Source organism: Lagenorhynchus albirostris, chromosome 13 (genome assembly GCF_949774975.1).
Source record: "Lagenorhynchus albirostris chromosome 13, mLagAlb1.1, whole genome shotgun sequence".
In the NCBI taxonomy this organism is placed as follows: domain Eukaryota; kingdom Metazoa; phylum Chordata; class Mammalia; order Artiodactyla; family Delphinidae; genus Lagenorhynchus; species Lagenorhynchus albirostris.
The window spans coordinates 67,569,624-67,592,927 of record NC_083107.1 but is presented as its reverse complement, the minus strand read 5'-3'; the positions used below and the strand labels follow the sequence as shown (position 1 = coordinate 67,592,927).

Genomic DNA, 23,304 nt, shown 5'->3' with positions numbered 1-23,304 from the left:
ACAGAACAAAGATCCTCATTCTGGAGGAGTTTACATTCTAGTGAAGGGTGATGGGAGGAGACAGTAAACAAATACAATATGTAGAATGTTTTACGGAGATAAACGCCATTTATACGCCATTAAAAAAAAGTAAGACAAGGAAGAGAGGTTACTGGAAAAGGTGGGTTATTTTAAATAGGTTGTTGAGGAGGCCTTACTGAGAAGGTGGTATTTGAGTAAGACCTGAAGCAGGGGAGGAAGCCCAGTAGATGGCTGGGAAGAGAGTTGCAGGCAGAGGAACAGCAGAAGAACTGAGCCAGTGCGCCGAGATGGAGCAGCCCCAGCTTATCCTTGGAGGCAAGAATCCAGAGGAGAAGTTACGTTAGATTGGACTGGGCCTAAGGAACCAATCGGTTGGAGCTGCCGTGGGCTGAAACGGGATGAGAGCAGGAGCACTAGGTTTTGCAGGCAGAGTGTGCTGGTGAGAAGGGTAAGTTTGATGTGCATTTTAGACATCCAAGTGGAGGCGTTCAGTAGGCAGTTGGCCATGTGAGTCCTGAGTTCAGGAAAGGTCTGAGCGAGAATATAAATTTAGAAGTTGTCAGTATAAAAGAGGTATGTTAAGCAAGGAAACTGGCTGAGATTCAGGCTCAAACCCCAGACCTTTCCTTCTCTCCAGGACATCTCTCACTCTATGACTAAACAGAACTTCTTTTTTAACCTTGAATTTTCTTTCCTGCCCACTTCGCCATTGGCGATGCATCAGGATGGACCATCATAGCTTCTTATTCCCTCTCCAGGCAGATGCCCTTTTACCAGCAGATATCCCAGGCAGCCCGAAGTATGAAATAGGCTTTTCTCATATCGGGGCAAAAAGCTGCTCTCTGTGGTCCACGGTCTGCCGTCTGTGGAGTTCCTAGCCTATGATTATGTGCCTTGCCGTGTTGAGTAGTCTCTGTGTCCTCCTCCCTTCCAGCCCCAGTCTTGTTTTACTGCTCTTTGCCTTGCCTTTTGGTTACCTGCATGTGACTAGACTTCATTTTGCCCATGTACACACTTAGCAGTTATCATCTTTTTTCTAGTTGTTTCCATGAATGTCGCATCTCCCGTACTAGGCCTGGAGCTCCTTAAGAGCATATCTCTGCTTTCTTCGTCTTCCTGCTTTTGTCCACAGTGCCTTTCAAATAGTCAGTGACCTAATGCCTCGGGGATGGGAGGCAAATTTGCTTTTACCACACACCTTCTGGTCCTCAGTCCCTGTTGTGCATCCTCAGGGTGAGGTACAGAGCAGGGTGTGAGGACCACCTGCACCTGCATCCTCTAGGGAAGCAGGTCCCACCTCAGACCCGCTGAACTTAATCAATCAACTTCTCTGGGGTGGGGCCTGGGTATCTGAGCTTTTAATAGGCTCCCTAGACCATTCTTACGCAATCATGAAAATAGCGCAGAGGAAAGATTCCAATCTCACTTTGACTGTTGCCAGGCTTAAACCTTGGACAAGGCATCCATTTCAAGCCTCAGTCTTCTCATCTCTATAGTGAGTATATTAATACTTGTTACCTACTGTGTAAGGCTGTTGTAAAAATCCAAATGAGGAGCACTTTGGAAACAAATTGTAAAGCGCTGTGTACCAGTAGCCTGGCTAACCGCATCTGGTATCTTTTCATTTCTTTGTGTGTGCAAGCCAGGCTCCAGCTACCTATAGATTAGCTCTTTGAGCCCAGTGATGTGTGTGTGAAGTTGCCTCATGCTGTTCATAGGACTGAGCTTTTAGTAAATGCCAACAAACAGGAATCAGGTGGGTACACTTCTCTACCTGGTCAGGCAGAGGGAATTTTTTCTCTGCCTCTTCTTTTGACCATCATTAAAACCTGTGTGCAGTGAGGAGGAGGGAGTTATAAAAATGCTTGTGGGTTTAGTCTAGGGTAACTATTGTATGCATTGATTTCCCCCCCCCAGCTTTATTGAAGTATAATCGACAAATTAAAATGTAAGATATTTACAATGTACAACGTAATGATTTGATATATGCATGTATTGGGGTTTTTTTTCAGTAAGTATGTTTCAAAAGTAATTCATAGGAAAAATAACCTCTACCTGTGCAGTAGCAGAGCAGTAAAGCCATTCGTTGGAGCCTCAAAGTTCTAACAAACTCAGAATAATTCACTCATTCCTAAAGACTAGTATTTGAAAATAGTTTCTCTTCTTAAGGAAATTTTGGTGGAATCATACTGCAGGTAACAGGCCAGGGATCAAGATACAACAAGAGGAAACCAGCTTTTCTTTCCCTTTGCTTGTTCATGTCTTGCGTGGCCGGGCATCATTATAAGTAGTTCATACCATATCTTTTTTTCTTTTTTAACATCTTTATTGGAATATAATAGCGTTACAGTATTGTGTTAGTTTCTGCTGTATAACAAAGTGAATCAGCTATATGCATACGTATATCCCCATATCCCCTCCCTCTTGCGCCTCCCTCCCACCCTCCTTATCCCACCCCTCTAGGTGGTCACAAAGCACCAAGCTGATCTCCCTGTGCTATGCGCTGCTCCCCACTAGCTATCTATTTTACATTTGGTAGTGTATATATGTCCATGCCACTCTCTCACTTCGTCCCAGTTCGTTACCCTTCCCCCTCGCGTCCTCAAGTACATTCTCTACATCTGTGTCTTTATCCCTGTCCTGCCCCTGGGTTCATCAGAACCATTTTTTTTTTTTTAGATTCCATATATATGTGTTAGTATATGGTATTTGTTTTTCTCTTTCTGACTTACTTCACTCTGTATGACAGCCTCTAGGTCCAACCACCTCACTACAAATAATTCGATTTCGTCTCTTTTTTGTGGCTGAGAAATATTCCAGTGTATATATGTGCCATATCTTCTGTATCCATTCATCTGTCGATGGACACTTAGGTTGCTTCCATGTCCTGCTATTGTAAATAGAGCTGCAATGAACATTGTGGTACGTGACTCATTTTGAATTTTGGTTTTCTCAGGGTATATGCCCAGTAGTGGGATTGCTGGGTCGTATGGTAGTTCTATTTTTAGTTTTTTAAGCGACCTCCGTACTGTTCTCCATAGTGGCTGTGTCAATTTACATTCCCACCACCAGTGCAAGAGGGTTCCCTCTTCTCCACACCCTCTCCAGCATTTATTGTTTGTAGATTTTGTGATGATGGCCCTTCTGACTAGTGTGAGGTGATACCTCATTGTAGTTTTGATTTACATTTCTCTAATGATTAGTGAAGTTGAGCATCTTTTCATGTGTTTGTTGGCAATCTGTATATCTTTTTTGGAGAAATGTCTGTTTAGGTCTTCTGCCCATTTTTGGATTGGGTTGTTTGTTTTTTTGATATTGAGCTGCATGAGCTGCTTGTATACCTTGGAGATTAATCCTTTGTCAGTTGCTTCATTTGCAAATATTTTCTCCCATTCTGAGGGGTGTCTTTTTGTCTTTTTTATGGTTTCCTTTGCTGTGCAAAAGCTTTGAAGTTTCATTAGGTCCCATTTGTTTATTTTTGTTTTTATTTCCATTTCTCTAGGAGGTGGGTCAAAAAGGATCTTACGGTGATTTATGTCATAGAGTGTCCTGCCTATGTTTTCCTCTAAGAGTTTGATAGTGTCTGGCCTTACGTTTAGGTCTTCCATCCATTTTGAGTTTATTTTTGTGTATGGTGTTAGGGAGTGATCTAATCTCATATTTTTACATGTACCTGTCCAGTTTTCCCAGCACCACTTATTGAAGAGGCTGTCCTTTCTCCACTCTACATTCCTGCCTCCTTTATCAAAGATAAGGTGAGCATAGGTGCGTGGGTTTATCTCTGGGCTTTCTATTCTGTTCCATTGATCTATATTTCTGTTTTTGTGCCAGTACCATACTGTCTTGATTACTGTAGCTTTGTGGTATAGTCTGAAGTCTGGGAGTCTGATTCATACCAAATCCTAATAGAACATCTGCTAAGTTCATTTGTCATTTTTCAGGGATTTAAAAGCTTTTCCATATGCTAACAGAATCCTGATGGTAGACATCTGTTAAGATTGTCCCTCAAAGGCTTTTCTGAGATGTTAACAAACTTAAACACATTTCTGAACAAAAACTCGGTGAGTGTTCATGTCATTAGACAGACTCTGTAATTACAATATTCTCGTCTTTTGTATTTAAGTATAATGTTTCCTTGCTTGCACTTCACCTCCTCTCTCCTGGAAAGTGTCCATCAAGTCCTCTGGCCCTCAGAGTTTCCAGGGGTTCATTTGCCTAGAATGAAAACGTCCCTAACCACTTCAGTTCAGGTACCTAAATAAGTTTAATTAATATTCCTGGAAACAGCCTTACAGGCTCAGTCAGCCCAGGCATCTGCCTGAAACACCCAAACCAGGAGGAGCCTGATGGATCTGACACATGTGGAACCAGATGTCACAAAAGTGATCATTGAAGACCTAAGCGTGGGGTAGATTTAGGTCAGAGAGACCTGGATTTAGATGCCCTTCTGCCATTTTACCACCTACGTGATTTCAGAGATGGTTATGTAGCTTCTCTAAGCTCTAGCCTTCTCATCTGTATAATGGGGTAGCACCTCTCTCAGAGACTGATGTGAAGAGGAGAGGATATCATATAGGAAAAGCACTTGGTATAGTGCCTAATACATAGTACTTCATAAATGGAGCTATTATTCACTACTCCATTCTGTGGAGAATTCATTTTACCAACTAAATCCCTCATACTGCCTTTGAAACTCTCTTTATTTATACTGTGACTAAGCAAAGAATACCTGATTCAAATTATCCATGTAGTATGCCTTCACTTTTTTTTTTTTTTTTTTGCGGTACGCGGGCCTCTCACTGTTGTGGCCTCTCCCATTGCGGAGCACAGGCTCCAGACGCGCAGGCTCAGCGGCCATGGCTCATGGGCCCAGCCGCTCCGCGGCATGTGGGATCTTCCCGGACCGGGGCACGAACCCGTGTCCCCTGCATCAGCAGGCGGACTCTCAACCACCATGCCACCAGGGAAGCCCCACATTTTTAAATTACTCTATTTCATAATTCCATAACCTTCTAAGTAATTTAACTTAGCAATTTCAACTTCTTTAGACTTTGCTCCAAATAGGAACATTTTCTGAGTGTTTAATCATACTTATCATTGTCTCAGAACATTTCCATTTTTATATGTCCCTCTAAAAATGGGAAACAAGAAATGGAATACAGTGCTCTAAGAAGACCTGATTTTATGCTGTGAAGTATGTTTAGTGGAAATATTAGATCAGGTGCATAAATGTAATACAGCCAGGCCCACACTGATGCTTCAGTGAACCTCTCATCCAGTGCGACTCCCCAAATTTTCTCCTACTTATAAACTTAACTTGTCATTCTGATCTTTTATTTTCTTCTCCTGTTATATTCATTGAGTTTTTTTCCATTTTGAATTACAGCCTGATTTTGTTTAACTGAGCAGTGGAGAGACTCTTAAGATGGCTCCAAGTTGAATCTATAAAATGAGACAAGGGCTACAGCAGCTCTAGAAAATGCTTTACTAGGAAAAAGAAAATCCAGTTAAGAAAAAACAAAAACAAAAAGCAGACTGTTTCCATGGTGTAGTGTTTATGTACTTTGGGGTTTTCAGAACCTACATATGATTTTTTTTTTTTAATCCTACCCAGTTAACTTCTTGTGACAGATGATATCTTAAGAAAAAGTGAGATGACAAGGTGATGAATTTCATGTATGAAGGCTTTTTGAGGATAATTTCAGCCGCTTATACTACTGTTTCAGTATGTAGGTAGGGATTAGTAGGGGTAAGAGTTTTAGAAATTCCACACCATCCTTCTTATGAAAGAATTTCTAAAGAAGAAGGACACAGGCTTTGGAACCAGGAAGACTGGGATTCAAGCCTATGTCTGCAACTTACTTGCTGGGTAATCTTGGACAAGATACTTAGACTCTTAGAACCTCAGTTTCCTCATCTGTAACTTGGGCTAATTAGGTCTATCTGGCAGAGTTCTTGGGAGGTTTAGAGATAACGAAATGCCTATTAGAGTGCCTGGCAAAAGTAGATACTCAATAAATAACAGTGACTTTTGTTTTATTGTAATGGCTTTCCTGGCAAGCCACCAGGAAACATACTCTGTCATTATAGAGTGCCCTAGATTCTTGAGGTCCCTGGCATTTCTGTACCTTGAAAGGAATTAACACTGGTGCCCTAGTCACATATTCAGAATGGAAAACTCAAGTCCTTAAACAGATTTAGGCATACAGTTCGTGTTTGTTGGATTGAATTGAAGGCTCACCTTTCTTTAGATTTCTCTTAGCTTGGGGCCTAGTGGCTGCTGGTGTCCATCTATCATCCTTGAAGTTCCCCATTTCCATGCTTCACCCTCCAACACTCCCCTGAATCATACTATGGAGGAGGCAACCAGGGCAACTTCAGAACCCAGTTCAAAGGCAGAAGGGGACACTAAGGCCGATTGAAGCATCTCTGACCTAACCCTGGACATAGAAAACTCACACAAGAGGCATTCTTGAATAACGTCTCTCTTGGGGTGCATGGTGCTATTTTAATATTAGTGTAACTCTAATTGTTACTTTAACCCTTGAGAGAGATGGGTCCTTTTGAGAGTAGTGTTATCCCCGCTGCACTCATGGAAAGTTGAGTAAGACCAAAGAGAGCAAACTTGGCAGCAGCAAGAACTACAGTTGAAAATCATTGGCCCTTCTTGTTTTCTCCAGTGCCAAATCATGTTTTCTTCATTTTATTTGGCCAGTAAGGTAAAGCCCAACATGGGGAGAAGGGAGTTATTATTCCATAATGAGTTAAAACCCTATTGTCCCAAGTCAAGCTTGCAGACAGGCTGACAGCCTGCATTTTTCCATGTCAAAATGCTCAAAGATATTTCCTTTATGCTGTTGACTGTAGCCAATCCAAGTCTTCAGTATTAGAGGCGCTCTGAATATTTGCTGACAGAGCAAGGTCCACAAGGGCTCAATTAGCTGTATTTGCATGGAAACAATAGTATTAGTACATAGACAGTTCTTATATTTGACTTTTAGAGCCAAGGAGACAGACCTGGAAATGTTTTTCTGGCTAACTTTCGGTCTGTTCAACTCCACTGTTGGAAAGGTTTCTCGAGCTCTGGCCTTGTCCTTCTAATTTCTATCCACAGATTCAGTTTCAGTTCTCAGAATTATCAAGCAGTTTCATGTTTCATTACAGTCCATAAAGAGATAGACGGTGCTTTCTCATCAAAGCAGCCCTTTTCACCCGTTTCTTCTCCCAAGTTCAGCCTGAGACCCTGTCACACCAATTTTGGTTCCCCACCTTTTAGCCCTGCTTTCTCCCTGCACCGCTCCAGAGATCAGAAGAGTCTACAGCCAGTGGTCCCTTTCATCTCCCCCTCACCCCTTCCCCAGCCCCAACTCAGCCACTTAGTGAGTTAGTGAGGCCCTGCTTCTCGCCAGCCAGCCCTGCATTCCTGGGAATGGCTGAGTGAGGCCGGGCATCCCTGCACAGGGTGAGTTTTCTGTTGTACATGCTCAGCCCAGTATTTTTTGATTCATGAATATTAAAGGATTCGAGATCACAAGGCCTTACCTCCTCCATCTTGCACACTTTGAAAACATAATAGCTCTTTTATTTCAAGGCACTTGACTTTGTTTATTCAGTGCGATCAGGGCAGCATTCAGGCTATAGCAAGCCTGTTAAATATTTACCAATGAGGCGGATATTTATACATGAATCAGTGGCACTTATCAGCGTGTGATGCTGGAAGTCAGGTTCAGAGCCCTCACAGGCAGAGAAACTGCTGAGTTAAATAAAGCGTGCAGCGAGTGTCCTTTAAAAACTCAACTCTCATTTAAAACTATCCTTGCTGGTATCTGAAGTGCTTCACACATTGAGGCTTCCCCTGCACAGCTAAGTCATTCATGATTGGACATGACAGAGTGGTCGGTCCCTCACATCCAAGAGGCAGTGAATCTGGTTGTTTGATGGTTGGGGTGGGAGAGTACTGAGGTGTGAACAAAATCGGGAGGAATACTTGTCCTGCTGCCTTGTGGAAAGTTGTAAGGGGAGATGGGCTGTACAGCACAGTGCCTGCATCGGTGGTGGTCTGAGTGCTTCTAGAAGCCCTTTAGCCTCACTGGAATCCTGACCCTGCTCACTTACCAGCCATACCCACTGTGTCTTTCCATCCCTGTAGCCCTTTTTTTTTTCCCCTAAGATTTAATTTTTTATTTATTTTTGGCTGCATTGGGTCTTCATTGCTGTGTGCAGGCTTTCTCTAGTTGCAGCGAGCTGGGGCTACTCTTCTTTGCGGTGCGCGGGCTTCTCATTGCGGTGGCTTCTCTTGTTGCGGAGCACCGGCTCTAGGTGCGCGGGCTTCAGTAGTTGTGGCGCATGGGCTTAGTTGCTCTCTTCGTTGCAGTGCGCAGGCTTCTCATTGTGGTGGCTTCTCTTGTTGCAGAGCATGGGCTCTAGGTGCACGAGCTTCAGTAGTTGTGGCACGCAGGCTCAGTAGTTGTGGCTTGTGGGCTCTAGAGCGCAGGCTCAGTAGTTGTGGCGCACGGGCTTAGTTGCTCTGTGGCATGTGGGATCTTCCCAGACCAGGGATCAAACCCATGTCCCCTGCATTGGCAGGTGGATTCTTATCCACTGCGCCACCAGGAAGTCCCCTTGTAGCCCTTTCAAGATTAAAATCCCCCCTGCTCTCAGGGAGGCACATAATTCAGCAGTAACAGCAGCCTGGACTCTGGCAACAGGCTTCCCTGAGTTCAGATCCTGGCTTTACCATTTCCTAGTTGTGTGGACCCAGGGAAATTTCTTCTGCTCTCTGAGCCTCAATTCCTTCACTTGTAAAATCACAGTGGTAATTCCCACCTTGTTGAATTGTGGAGAGGATTAAATTAGATAACGAGAAGGCACCTAGCAACAAGGGTTAGTTCTTGATAATCACAGAAGCAGAGTGCAGAGAGATGGGCCTGGCAGCAGAGCAGCTGGTCATTGGATTTCTCCATACCTCTGCTTCTTTCTATTATTATAGGTAATTTTTGTTTAATGGCTGTATTTCAGAGGCAGAGAGAGAGTTTCAGGTTGAGAGGATTACTCGCATGCTGTTTCTACTCCTTGTATTCAATTTAGTGAATGATTAAGAACTTATCCTGTAATGCTATTTACAGGTCAAAGGCCATTACTATCAATTCTAGAGAACTGTCCGAATTTTTTTTTTTTAATTTTATTATGTTAAGGATTGTTCCTCTAAGCAACCTATGAGAAGCCTGGATCTTGTTCTTCTCTGTTGTGCAGATATTCCAAGAACCACAGGCTGTAAATACTGGATTTATTTTTCTTGTACTATAGAATTTTCTTCTTAATCCGTTTTCCATCCTAATGGAACCATTAGACACTTCCAGTGAGATGTGTGCCCTCTGTGTACTTTTGCATGAAAAGAGGGGACAGAAAGCCTTCCTCTCGTTCACAGAAAGTCATAGGAATTTTCCTAGCCTTCTTCAGAGTTGAGGCTAAGTCTCATCCAATGTCTACTCTGAGAGGAGCGAATGGAAATGATGTCCTTGCTGATTCTGTGCAGTTGCAGGGTGTACATGACATATTCACGTCCTACTTAGTCAAACGCTGTCTCAGAATTTTCTCAGTTGTCAGTTATTGTGCTTTTTAATTACCATCTGAGTAGGATAAGTCAACAGCGAATACTTCCACTCCATATTGAGTTGCTCACACCACCTGGAATTTTATTTGTTTCTTGGGATTTCTCATTCCTGTAAATAAATAAACATATATTCATTTTTACCGGAAAAATTAATTTCAGAAATCTGTAGTCAATAGGGAGACAGGCTGGATCTGGAGTCCTTTGAGTAGTTACATATATTGTTCCTTGTACCACAAACTCTAGGCTGAGTCAATCTGCTCTACACTATTTGAGAAGGATTTTCTAGACTGTTACTGTTGTGAAATGTTTTGCTTCCATTTACAACCTCGTTACTATGGGGACTTGGATAATGAATAATCACAACATTAAGAGATTTTAGGGGTCTTTTTATATTCCGTTGTCTTACAGAGAGGCTTTAAGAGGCTTACAGAAATATATATGTTAAAATAAAATTCAAATAAGAAAAACAAATTAGGACCGAAGGAAAGTGAGAGTAGGAAAGAAGATGAAATCAAGATTAAGGATGATATACAAAATGCATGCTATAAGGTTCTGAACAATTTTTTAAAATAATCTTAACGCTGGTTAATTAAACTGAAAAGAGAATATCCAGGAAAGTTCTGGAAAATGTTTCTGAATCAAGAGCGTCTTAGTGTTTGGATTGATGATTTTTGACTGTACCTTCTTGTTTAGATGAATTGAATATCAGTGTTTACTGGGATTAGTTGCACACTTCCTACCCATATTGACCCACAGACACGGGACCCCGGTGTTTCAGAAAATGTTTATTTAATTGCCACCATTTAAAAATTGAGAGATTAAATCATCTGGATTTCTGGCTTCACTTGAAAAATTAGGATCTGGTAAGACCAGGCTTGTATTCCTACATGTCAGAGATGGCTGGGGCTGATCAGTGAGAGCCCTTCCCACTGTGCACAAAATCCCCAGTTCCTTCAAGAGTCCCCACCTGGTTCTCTCCACTCATTTACAAAACCTGCCTGGGCTGGGTAGACCCCAGGCTTTTGCATCCCCTGCCCTAGACCACTTGCCTCACACTAAGAATGAGGAAACTAAAGCCCAAGGAGGCTGCCCAGGGCAACAAAGCCGGTGAGCTGCAGAACTGGTCCCTTTGGTACACTGTTACAGCGTTGTGTCAGTTCAGTTTTGTTCAGTTTAATGAATGACTTACCTTTGCTCAGCCCAATTATGAACTGGGCATAATCAAGAGTATAAAAGCCTGTGTTTCAGTAACAGGTACAATCCATTAATGTTGGTAAGACATTTACCCATGCCAATCAAAATTTGCTAATTTGTACTGTTGTGTGATAGGATCAGGAGTTGTCATTATTCGTTAGCTGTTAGTCATGTGTAACATGAACATGTTGTTTTAACAAAATGGATAGAATATATGTGGAAATGTAGTCGTAAAGTGAAGCCCGTGTAACCATCGTCATTACTTCAGGCAGTTGGTGGGCAGAGTTGGACACGAGAAGCCAAGTCTGTTTGGGGTGTCACTTAAACTGCCTGAGCCCTGAGAGAAGTGTCCATTGTTCTCTTGTCCTTTCAGTGCACTTGGCGGCTCCTCAGCTCTTCATATCCCAGCTTTTCCAGGAGGAGGATGTCTCATTGATTATGTTCCTCAAGTGTGCCACCTGCTCACCAACAAGGTAAAAGCAAGTCCTCTGCCTCCCCCACCTCGTGAGGCTCCTTCCTCCAGTGTCATCTACCCAGCATCATGGTGCACACACCATCCTCTGCACCCCATCCTCTTAGTTTCAGCCTCCGTCTGACATCAACCTTTCCTACGTTGAATTACATCTCATCAGTTTCTCTCCTGATTTCTTTGCCCTCATTCCTTTTCTGAGGATTCTGACCTCCTGTTCCAGTCTTATCTCCATCTTTTAAGTGTATATCTCCTGTTTCTTGAATTTCCTTTATGCCCTAAGTTTTTGCTAGATCTTACACCTCCTTACAGTTTAAAAATTTTGAACTTTCATTTCCCAATTATCTGTTGCATGCGTGTGTGTGTGTGTGTGTGTGTGTGTGTGTGTGTGTGTGTTTGCCACTAGTTAATATCACAGTAATTCTGTAGAGCTGCTTTTATCTCTTCCTGCTTTTCTGTACTGCACTTCTTAATAGTTGGCTCCTGATTCTCCCTGTCATGTCTAGGAGCAGTTTGCCAGAGTCCTGCTTCTAGGGGCAGGATTTCCAGGTCAGCTTGTCTTATAGTCAGGCACATCAGATTATCTAAAGCCGTCTCTTAGCTGTGTTAATGAGCCCTTACACTGGCAAGTAGCTGAGTTTCCACTAATGGTTGTTGTCAGCTATTTCTACAAAGTATAGAATATGCTTGTTAATGTCCAGCCAGTGTATGTAGCTAAAAACCGGAGGTATTAATCCGCAAGCAATACTGACTTTGTTTCTTCTCCCACATGGACTCAGTTTGCTTAATTCCCCAAATCCTATTTTCTTTGCTCCTGTTGACTTGTTCACAATGGCTTGGAAAATAAATCTTTTGTTTGTCTCTTTCATTCAAAAGATAGCTCATCTCTATATAGAAAATATTTTAGAAATATAATAATATTTCAAAGGCTTCAGTATTATTTTTTAAATGTCAGAGAAACTAAAATCTGTCAACTCCACAGTCTGTGGGCTCGGCCCAGATTCCAGGGTATTTAACTCTCACAGACTGGTTGCTGCTCATTGGACCAAATTCCCCCAGCCACTGCCCTCCTACAAAACTGATCAGAGCACAGATTTCTTATTTACACTGGGGGACTTTGCACTGCCTTCAAATCTAGATATCCCAGTATTATAGAGAAAAATGCAAATTTGGTCTTCCAGAACCAAGAAGAAAAGCCTTTTTAAAGCTCTCCAATTGAGATTAATTTCTAGTCATACATTTTCCTCAAAAAAATTGTAATACCATTTTCCCAGAAATACAAGAATCAGTCAGTTTTTCTTATCTGGTTCCCTTTCATTAATTTTGCTTGTCTTTTAAAATTGATGTTCTTCTCCTTGCCACAAACGAGGACAGTATGGGCTGCTTTTAGAAACAATCTCTTCAAATGAATTTCCATAATTACATTGGAATCTATCTTTATAGCCAGTTTTGTTGTGGGTTTCTGTTAGAATGGTTTTCTGTTTTTAAAATCAAGTATACAGAACTGTTTTCATCCCCTTTTTAAACAAAGCCACTTAAGCAAACTTATCATCTGTTTTTCTTTTCCCAAAATAACATTTCTGATCCTGCATTAAGCCTGCAAAGCAAGCACTGTTTTTATAAATTGACATAAAACCCCTGTTATACTTTTAAAGGGTACAAATGGCTATCAGTACCAATTGTGTCAAGGTTATTTCAAGCACTTTATCTCGGGCTTTTGTTATCCATGGAAACTCAGTGTGACTACAGCCAATATAAACAATTTGGGGGGTCTTTTTCTCCCACTGTTTCTTTCAGCCATTATGAAGACATTTCATAAGGAATGTATTTTTGTGTTAGACGCTGATGGGTAAATGACTAACTTTCAGATGCCTAGCTTAATGAGTTCACAAATTTTTTTTATAGAAACTGTCATTTGGTGATAACAAGGAAATATAAAAAGGCAAAATAAAATCTCCTGTTGTAACACTCCTTATTCTGAATGTTATGAGCTTAAAAAGAAAGAATTGAGCATTACTGTGCCGTTTCAATAGGCGTTGTAGTTCAAGATAACCAAATAGACCCACTGGATGAGAGGAAGCTCTTCTTTATAGAGAATTCCAGCTGATAAATGCAGATGGAATGAGAGAATACAAAAATCACCATTTTTTCAGGCCCTAGTGAAGTAATCGATTCAGACAAGGATCTCCCAACAGATACTAAAACCATTAAGTAAAAGGTTCATGGGAACTAGATCTTCCCATGCTTTGAGGGGTGTACCCCTGGATTACTCACTATGGCAGAGGGGAAACATCCCCTTACAGTAAAGTGGTCTGGCTGGCATCACCTTAACCAATGATCAAACTCAGTATTACCTAGGAAGTTTTCTTGCCCAAAATATTTAACCTGAATCTAGTCACACCTTTAGCTCTAACTTCCAATTTTAGGAAATACAGATGGTAGAGAAAAAAGGAAGGAAACAATCAGAGAATCGAGAATACAGAATAAGACAACTAGCCCAGTCTCTTTGGAAAGTCAATATTATATACACACATCCACACCCCAGGAGGTACTATTATTCTATAGTAAAAGACTTTCTGAATTAAATGCCTGATCCCTGTTTACACCCTGCTTTTTTCAAAAATGTTTTGGGGACAATTGGGAAGTTTTGAAAATGGACAGCGTACTAAATGAATTCAGAGAATGATTATTAAATTTGGTATGATAACAGTATTGTGGTTATGCAGGAAAATGTCTTGTTTTTCGGAGATGCATGCCTAAGTGTTTAGGGGCAAACTGTCATGATGTCTCTAATTTCCTTTGAAACACTTCAGCAAGATTGATTGACAGGTTGATAGGTAGATGGCTGGATAAAGCAACTAGACAAAATATTCACAGTTGTTGAATATAGGTGTGGGAATATGGGTGTTCAATTTGCTATTCTTTCTACTTCTCTGAATCTTTGAAATTTTACATAATAAAATGTTTAATGATTTCCTACTCCACTTCTCAGCTTTGGGTTCCTATTCCAGGTGCAGTATGTGATTCAAGGATATCACAAAAGAAGAGAGTATATTGCTGCTTTTCTCAGTCACTTTGGCACGTAAGTTCTTTGTTTAAACCACAAATCAATGACGCACTCACGTCCTGATGACCCTAATATAAGGGCTTGATTAAGAAAGTAGCAGTTCTTCCGTATGATACCTCCGAATGCCATTTTGATTCTTCTTGGTGTGTTGCTTACACTGAAGCTCCCAGGAAGACTTTTTTCTTTAGCATTCTTCAGCAAATAGTAGAATCAAATATCTTCCCTGGAGCAGCGCATGACTAGCCCCAAACACTGCAGTAACAGTGGGCATAAGGCCTGCTTCTTCTCAGGCTCTTTATAGTCTGCACAACACTTTCACCTCCGTCATCACAGAGCAGTCATGAGGTGAAGCAGGCAGGCATGACTGGCACATTCTACTGAAGAAAGCCCCGAAACCTTGGCCAGTTCAGGCACCCGGCGGAAGTCACACATCTCGGGGAGAGAAAGCCAGGCTGGGATCCTGTTCCCAGGACTCAAGTCTCCTGATAGGACCACTGCTCCCCACAGGGCCACAGAGATTCGGGAAGGAAGTCTGGCATTAGACACCATCACGATGACTCACACTTGGGATTAGGAGTTGGAAGAAGGCCCCACAAGGGAGGAGGGAAGTGTATAGCTGCAGTTCCAGGGTAGACATCTCCTCCCACCCTCCCTGTGCTCTGGCCCTTTCCTTTGCCCGAGGTGGGCTGCTCTGCAGCTGTTTCCTTAATGATGGTAGAGCCCTTATCAACTTTCCCCTCAGGGCTTAGTTGGGGAATGGACTTTCCTCACAGTCTTCTTTAAAAGGTGGATCCCTCTACCTACCTGGGGGGACTAAGCCCTAAGGGTTTTAGTGGTCTAGTTATCTCCCACCTTATTCCAGAGAAGTGGCGTGCGTGTGCGTGCGTGCGTGCGTATAAGGTTGGGGGGACTTCCCTGGCGGCCCAGTGGTTAGGACTTTGCTTTCCAGGGCAGGGAGTGTGGGTTCAATCCCTGGTCGGGGAGCTATGATCCCACATGCCCCGAGGCCAAAAAAACCAAAACATAAAACAGAAACAATTTTACGAAAGACTTTAAAAATGGTCCACGTCAAAAAAAATCTTAAAAAAAAATAAGGTTGGGGTATAATTTTACAAATGTGGCATAATTATAAGCAAATTTTCTGACTCCTCAAAACAATTTCAAGAAATTTTCTCATTATCCACAGTGAAATTTGTCATATCCCCAAAATAGAAGTATCAATATCTAAACAGTATGACTGTCTCTTACGTGAGTCTCTAATACTTAAGATTTTTTTCAGCTTTATTTATGAGCATTTTGAGAAAGTGCTTATGATCCAAACAGTGGTTAATAAATGACACCGTTAGTCTCCTCATTTTTGAGTAAGATTATCTTTCTTATACATAATCGAAAATGCAGACATTAACACAATAACCTCCAAAGCAGGGTACACATCCCTCAGGGGTGTGTGCCCCATCTCACTCCATTCACGAAAAGGGTGAAAATCGAATTTACACTTGTTTTTAAATCTCATTCGGTTTATGTACATTTTTGTGTTTTTTTATACATATAATATAGTAGTACTTGTATACAATTACGAAATCATATACAAGTACTACCATATACTGTACTATATGCGTAATGAAAAGGATTCTGTGCTCGTTTTTGCTTACGGGATGCAGGATCTAAAAAGTTTAGATATCAGTGTTATAATGTTGAGTAAATTACATATCCTTAAAAGAAATACAAACTGGTGAACAGAGTTGTTGACTTAAGTCAGCAGATCTTAGTGATGTATCAACAGTCTTTGAGCAAATCACTAAGCCTTCAGTGCCTTAGTTCCCTTACCTTCCCAATGAGTTCAACTGTTCCTTCCTACTTAAACCTGGAGGCCATCAGTATTAATGGTCTGACTGGCCTGACTCAGCCAGGATGAAGGCATCTCTAAGGACAACAAAGGCCTCCTTGTATGGACAAGAGAGAACATTATCCTTGTCCTCGCTGTGTGGTTAGTATTGGCACATTATGGTAACACCCCCTAAGCACTTAGCTCTTGAGGGAAATGGGGGAGGTGAGCCTATCAGAATTCTCTCCAGGCCCTTCCGTGCTCAGAGGCTGTTCTCCATTGACGCTTGAAGCGTGCATCTCCCATCTGAACCCAGTGTCCACCCAGCTAACGTTGCTACTTTGTCTTGAGCCTGGTGGGGAGGATAGGGGGACACAAGAGAAAGGATTCCAAATCCTTTGGAAGAAAGTAGTATATAATCCTGTAGTTAGTAATATTGTCACTGCTTGTTACTGTTCAGTGCCTAAGTGAGTGAGATTTCACTATCACTGTACAGACATAGGGTCATTGTTGCCCTGATTTCTTCATTTGTCCTTTTGCTCATCACTAATAACTAACATTTGCATAACATTTTATGGTTTACTTTACTTGTTTTTCACAACTCCATGATGAAGTTTACAAATATGATTATATTTGTTTTACGGATGAGGAAACTGAGGCTCCAAAGGTTAAGTGATTTGCCCGAGGTTGTAACAGATAGTAAAATGGCAAAGCTGTAACTTAAACCTAGCTGCTTTCATTCCAAATCCCACATCCTTCCTGTGGTAACACTAACTTGTCTTAAATGCATCTCGGATTCAATAACCCTGACTTTATGAATATATTCTTTACTTGTTTCCATCTCCTTTATACCTTGTTTTTATGAGGGTTTTTTGTTTGTGTGTATGTTTTTATTACTTAGGGGTGTCGTGGAATATGATGCAGAAGGCTTTACAAAACTCACTCTGTTGCTGATGTGGAAAGATTTTTGTTTTCTTGTACACAGTGAGTATACTTTTGCTATTAGCATGTCAGCCTGCATTTAAAAATGTACTAAACCACATGTAATAATGAATATGACAAACTTTAGTGTCCTGACTTGGTTCCTTTTACTTTAGCATAAGTCTATTTACTGCGTGGTCTTCAAGAGAAAATATCTCTAGATCAGTGGTTCTCAACAAGGTATCATTTGCTGCTCAGGGGACATTTGGTAATGTCTGGAAACATTTTTGTTTGTCACGACGGGTAGGGGACCAGGGCTGGCGGTTGTTGTTACTGGCATTAGTGGGTAGAGGTCAGAGATGCAGCTAAACATCCTACAGTGCATAGGACAGGTCCCTAAAACAAAAAGGTATTGAGTCCACAATGTCAGTAGTGCTGAATTTAAGAAACCCTACCCTAGAGAGATTTCTGTTTTCAAAGTATCTTTCCAGATTCAGGCCTCAAAACTTTCAAGATTACTCAAAACATATTGCTTTGATCATTTGGTTATCATTTAAGTGAAAAAAATCTGTAACTTTGGTAATATATAATATATATCTTAAAGGTGGGACTATGTTTTAATGAATTCCTGACATGACTTCTCAGTGTTTTCCACACAGTAGGCTTATTTAAATTCCTGTTGTATGATATTAATCAGTCAGTAAACATTGCTCCAGCTTTTGCTTAATGGATCATTTAGAGTCTCTTTTGTATATTTCTTTGTTATATAAGAACCAGTGACCCATGGTGCCAGGTTTGAGTTGCAAGTCAGCTACGAGCTTTATTCTTTAGTCATTTGATATGCAACATGCCCAGACTTCAAGCCAAAGGCACAGAAGTTTCAGCTCTCCCGAGTCCAGTTACACAAAAGCAGTGGGTTTGGGTTGACTTCACTCAGTATGTGGAACTACCCTAGACTTAAATAAACTATTTCAGGATGCACAGCTTTGGCCCTGTTTAGCCAAGCTGTCAGTATAAAGATAACGACTTGGGACGATTTTTCTTCCCCAGCAGTTTTACTTTCTTGGTTATGATTTGCTTAGGCTAAAATAGTTCTTAATTTGTCTTACCTGACGTCACATCAACAGATAGTAGGGGAAGAAACCCCAAAATGTCCATAGTGGTAGAGGGAAGAAAACTCTAATGAAAACCTTACCACGGTATAATCTACATAGAGATAATTGAGAGTTGGCCATACGTACTTCTAAGAAGTTGGTTATCCCTGTCGTTTAAGGCATTTCCCAGTGATAACCACCTTGTCATGCAGTGCTTCATGTGGAGCTCCTACTCGATAACTAGTCTTACATGGGGACCATCTTTTCAAATGCATCTGAAAAATGCAAGCATGTTGCTCTATATTAATTATGCGTACAGATAAGCAGAGAGTTGGAGAGGTGAAGATTTTCATCTTGGGTGTGCCTCCAACTAATTATATGACCTTGTTCAAATCACTAGGACAAGCCTCCCTCTGTTTTAGGTCCCTCTCATGTCACTGGGGATTTGGTTGGTAAGTCCTGTGGAGACATCAGCAGATGGAGCTTAATCTACAATACAGGGCCAGGTGGAAGAGGAAGTCCCACAGTCAAGGCCTCCTGGCACTCTCCTCTTTGCTCACCATCTTCTGTGGCTCTACTGAGCGGAACTTCGTACTGCTGCTTCCAGCTCTCACTTTTAATTCTGACCTTATCACGGCTTTGGTTTTCTGTTCTGAGTGTTAATTGCTTTCTGAGATCTCACTTCCTATTTGCTCTGTCCACTTTGCCCCACCATCTTTATCCCAGTGATTCTGTTTCTAGCCTGGTAACCTGACCCCAGATCCTGACTGTAAGCTTGGTTTGTGTCTCATGACCCTGGACAGCTGCCTGGGGGATTAGTCTGGTGTGTTTCCTCTAGCCCAGCTCAGCAATAGGGACCTGTACCCTGCTATGAATGGTGGTGGCTATGGTCTGAGGCCTCCGGGAGTAGCTGTGAGAGAAGGACGCAGAAGGAAGGACACACAGGAGGACAGTTACAAACAGTAAATTAGATGACTGCTTCAACCAATTTCTTCATCCCAAAGTGGCATGAAATCTCAACAGTTTGTCCCGAAACTTACTTTGGTCTCCTAGCCATGATTCCATTTTCAAAAAAGATGACGTCAGGGCTTCCCTGGTGGCGCAGTTGTTGAGGGTCCGCCTGCCGATGCAGGGGATATGGGTTCGTGCCCCGGTCCGGGAAGATCCCACATGCCGCAGAGCGGGCCCGTGAGCCATGGCCGCTGAGCCTGTGTGTCCGGAGCCTGTGCTCCGCAACGGGAGAGGCTGCAGCAGTGAGAGGCCCGCGTACCACAAAAAAATAATAATAATAAAATAAAAGATGATGTCAGATCATATCAGATATAAGGGAAAAAAGATATCCTCGGCACTGATCTTTCTCACCTGTGTTTTCCACATGCAACTCAAGGCTGCCTGTTCTGGTGGGGCCTGGCAGGAGAGCTGTTCCGGGATAAAAGAGCGTCCACCTCTTAGCTCCTGCCAGCTCTCCTCTCAGCGCGTTCAGTGTCACGGCAGTTCTTGTTCCTTTGCAAGGTCTATTCCCCAAAGAATGTTTTCCCCACAGTACTGTGTATCCACTATTTCTTACAGCCCCTTCTCTGCCTTCCTCTGTCACATGCAAAATTAAGTCCTAAAGTCATATTTTCACTTAGTTTTGATTACCTTCTTCAGAAACATAGAACCCCCAGACACTCATTAGAACAGGTACAGGGACCCTGAGATTTGTTTAATTTACTTTTTCCTAAGTGTTTCCTTAGGCTCTTACTCCTTTCCTCCCCGGGCCGTTTGCTCTCCGCTCTTAGCGTCACGGCCCACGTTCTCGGCTCTTTGGCAGATAAGACCTTGTCTGTGAATCAGGGGATTTTGATGCTGTTTCCTGCTCCGTCATTAACTCACAGCCTGTCTTTAAATAAATTATTTCCACCCTTCTGCTACTTTCTTATATCTAAAATGTAGGACTTGTAACATCGTAGTGAAGCTTGGTTAGGTGATGCGTTTTATTCAGTCATACAGTTAAGCATCTGAAACTTACCTTCTTTTGGAAGCATCTGCTTGCTTGGTTACAACCCCCATGGGACCACTTATTCCCTTTTTTCTCGTCATGAAGATGGGAGTTGAATATGGGGTGGCATTATGGGGTGGGGAGACTTAATGATAGAACATTGCCTTGAATTATTCTGAGATCTCAAGAACAAGAAAAAGGAAGAAGGAAGCGCCTAGAGATGGAGCCAGTCTTCTGTGGCTGGTTCACTGCTCCATGCAGCTTGAAGACCTGGCAGGACACAGATAACGTCTCTGGTCTCCCCCACCCTCTGTTCTGCCCAGGCCCAGGAAGAGGTTTGTCGAGAGGGCAGGTGCTGGCAATAATTCCGAGCATTCTGGATGCTAGAGGAAAGAGGCAGTCCTCTCTTGAGGCTGATGGCTGTGACCTCAGACCTTGCCAGAGTGTTCGGAAGTAAGAATGCCCTAGGGGAGAAAGAACATTGTACGGATTCTGGGATCTCTCAGGAGACACTGCAACTTCCTGGCGTTCTGGCAGTTCCAGGAGGGGAGCTCTGACCATGGAGAATTTTCATCCATTTATTCCTTCTTTCTTTCCTTCATCCATATCAACATATCGCAAGAGTTGGAACCACAGCAGGATCAGGGACTTGCTTTCATTCAGAAACTGTTTTCAGAAAGGTTTCCTGGCCATCATCTAAGAATTATCTGTAGTGGTTATGTAGGTAATTCTGTATTTGCCAAGCTGTATTTTACCTCTGGAGGTAGATGCTATCTTTAAGGCAGCAGCTTTTCAGAATACTGGATGACAAGAGAACCAGATAGCAAGGCACAGTGACACAGAAGAAAAGCAACCACTGGGGAAAATGGCCTGTTTTTCATGGGCCCCTGTCAGCTGCACTATAAGGAATGCAGCTGCCTAAGGTCGCAGGGTTGCTGCTTGGAAGGAGAGGGTATTGAGATCTTTTGCAGTTACCTGTAACTCCCTGGTAAATGACCCTTTGAGTCATCCAGCCTGGACCATAGGCCTTATCTCCCTGGCAAAATACATATTGGACCAAATCTGACCATTTTAGGTATTCCATTTCATTTCTTCTCTTCTCGACCCCTAACCCAATCAATTTAATCCAAATCACCTGAGTTCTGAGTTGATGGCGAACCTGCTGTGTGCTCAGGCTTGTGCTAGGTCCCAGGGGATATAAGTAAATAATTCAGGCTTGACCTTAAGACACACAGAGTCTCGAGCAAGGGTTGGTTGGCCACAGCCTATGGGCCAAACTCCACCCTGAGTCTATTCTTATATGGCCCTTGAGCTAAGAATGGTTTTTATGTTTTTAAAGAGTTGTTAGGGGAAAGAAAAGAAGAATATGCAACAAAAATGGTGAAGCCTAAAATATTTCCTCTTTGACTCTTTACAAAAGAAGTTTGCCAACCCCTGATCTAGTTAATGAGAAAAGAGATCAGATAAAGGTGTGGTACACTGATACGCATTTTTAAAAACAAATATTCTCTAAGCTCGCTTACTGTATGCAAGGAACAAAGTGATGATGAGTGACACAGAGAAAACTTCATATGTTATATATATAAGAGAGAATTAGAAAGAGAGACACTGTCCCTAATGGAGTCTAATGAGAGAGACAGACAATAAAGAAGTAAACTAACAAATATGTGCTACAGATGGCGACAAGTACCGTAATGGAACAAAACAGAGGGCTTTGAAAGAGGCTAAGAGGGGAGCTGTTGCTGGGATGGTCAGGGACGCCTTCTCATAGGAGCTGACATTTCAGCTGAGACCTTAATGAGCAGCCATTCAGGTTCAGTGAAGAGATTTCAGGAGAAAGAAAGTCCTCTTGTGCAAAGAGCTACAAAAGGTAGCAAAGGGCTTTGCATGAGCCAGTGTGACTGGAGCACAGTGAGCAAAGAGAGTCACATGAGAGACGTTAGAAAGAGAGTCAGGGCCAGATAGGATAGTGCCTCACAGGCCATGTGTATCGGGATGGAGTGGTAACAAACGCTTGAAAAACAATGGTTTAAGCAAGGTAGAAGTGTATTTCTTTCTTGTGTATAAGGAAGCAGTCCAGGGCTGGAATGACATATCCAGAGGTCACATGGGACCCAGATTCCTTCAAGCTTTATACTCCATCATCCCTTGGGTGTGACTTTCTTGCGTATAGGCCAAAAAAGCTGTTGGAGCTCCAGCTGTCACAATCCAAGTAAGAGAATAGAGAAAAGATGGAAGGAGGGGACACACCTTCTCATGTAATGAGACTTTGAAGAAGTCTCACGCACCACTTCCAATTACATGTCATCGTTCTAGAACTTAGTTCATAAGGCCTCAGCATGTGTGCTAGGGCAGACTGGGAAATGTAGTTCTTTTTCTGGGACAGCAAACGCCCAACTAAAAATCAGAGTTCTTTTAACTTGAGTGAGAAAGAGAGAATGCCGATTTAGTAAGAAACTACTAGTCTCTTTCAAATCAAGGAGAGGAGTTTAGATATAGGTCAAGTTTCCATCAGAAAACGGATGGCGCATCATACAGGTAACTAGGGAGAATTCAATGGAAGGACTGTGTTCAAAGGTGTGGACAGAGTTAAAGAAAACCAAAAGGGATGGTTAGCAGCAGCGAGTCTTTACCTTCCCTAGGACTGCATGGGCAAGAGGAGAGTGTGGTTACCAGAAGCTGGAAGGAGCTATAGCTGTAGCTGTAGGAAAGGGTTTCCTGGCAAGAACTGGGGAAAGCCTTTGGTTGAGGAAGGTAGCTACTACTAACAAATGCAGGAAGGATTATTTCTCCTTTCAGTTCTATTGGTTTTGTTCTTAGGTACACGTACGTTTATAATTGTTATATCTTCCGGCTTATTGACCCTTTTATTGTTATGGAATGTTCCTTTTTGTCTCTAGATATTTCTTGTCTTAAAGTCTATTTCATCTGATATTAATAACCCATCCCAGCTCTATTTTGTTTTTTGTTTGCTTGGTATACCTTTTCCAGCCCACTGCTTTCAACCTTTTTTTTTAATGCCTTTAAATCTAAAGTGTGTCTCTTGTAGACAGCATATGGTTGGGTTTTGCTTTTGTGTACATTTAAACAAACTGCTGTTTTATTAGAGAGTTTAATCC

General features: G+C 42.1%; 1 protein-coding gene across 4 annotated transcripts in view; it reads left to right on the top strand.

The window, feature by feature from the left end:
* BABAM2 (BRISC and BRCA1 A complex member 2) overlaps positions 1-23,304 on the top strand; it is a 449,417-nt gene that overhangs the window by 338,531 nt on the left and 87,582 nt on the right. For all 4 annotated transcript variants that reach the window (XM_060169815.1, XM_060169818.1, XM_060169816.1 and 1 more), the window contains 3 exons: positions 11,202-11,301; positions 14,309-14,379; positions 17,091-17,173. In XM_060169815.1, the coding sequence (XP_060025798.1) occupies positions 11,202-11,301; positions 14,309-14,379; positions 17,091-17,173 (254 nt within the window). The remainder of the gene's footprint in view (positions 1-11,201; positions 11,302-14,308; positions 14,380-17,090; positions 17,174-23,304) is intronic.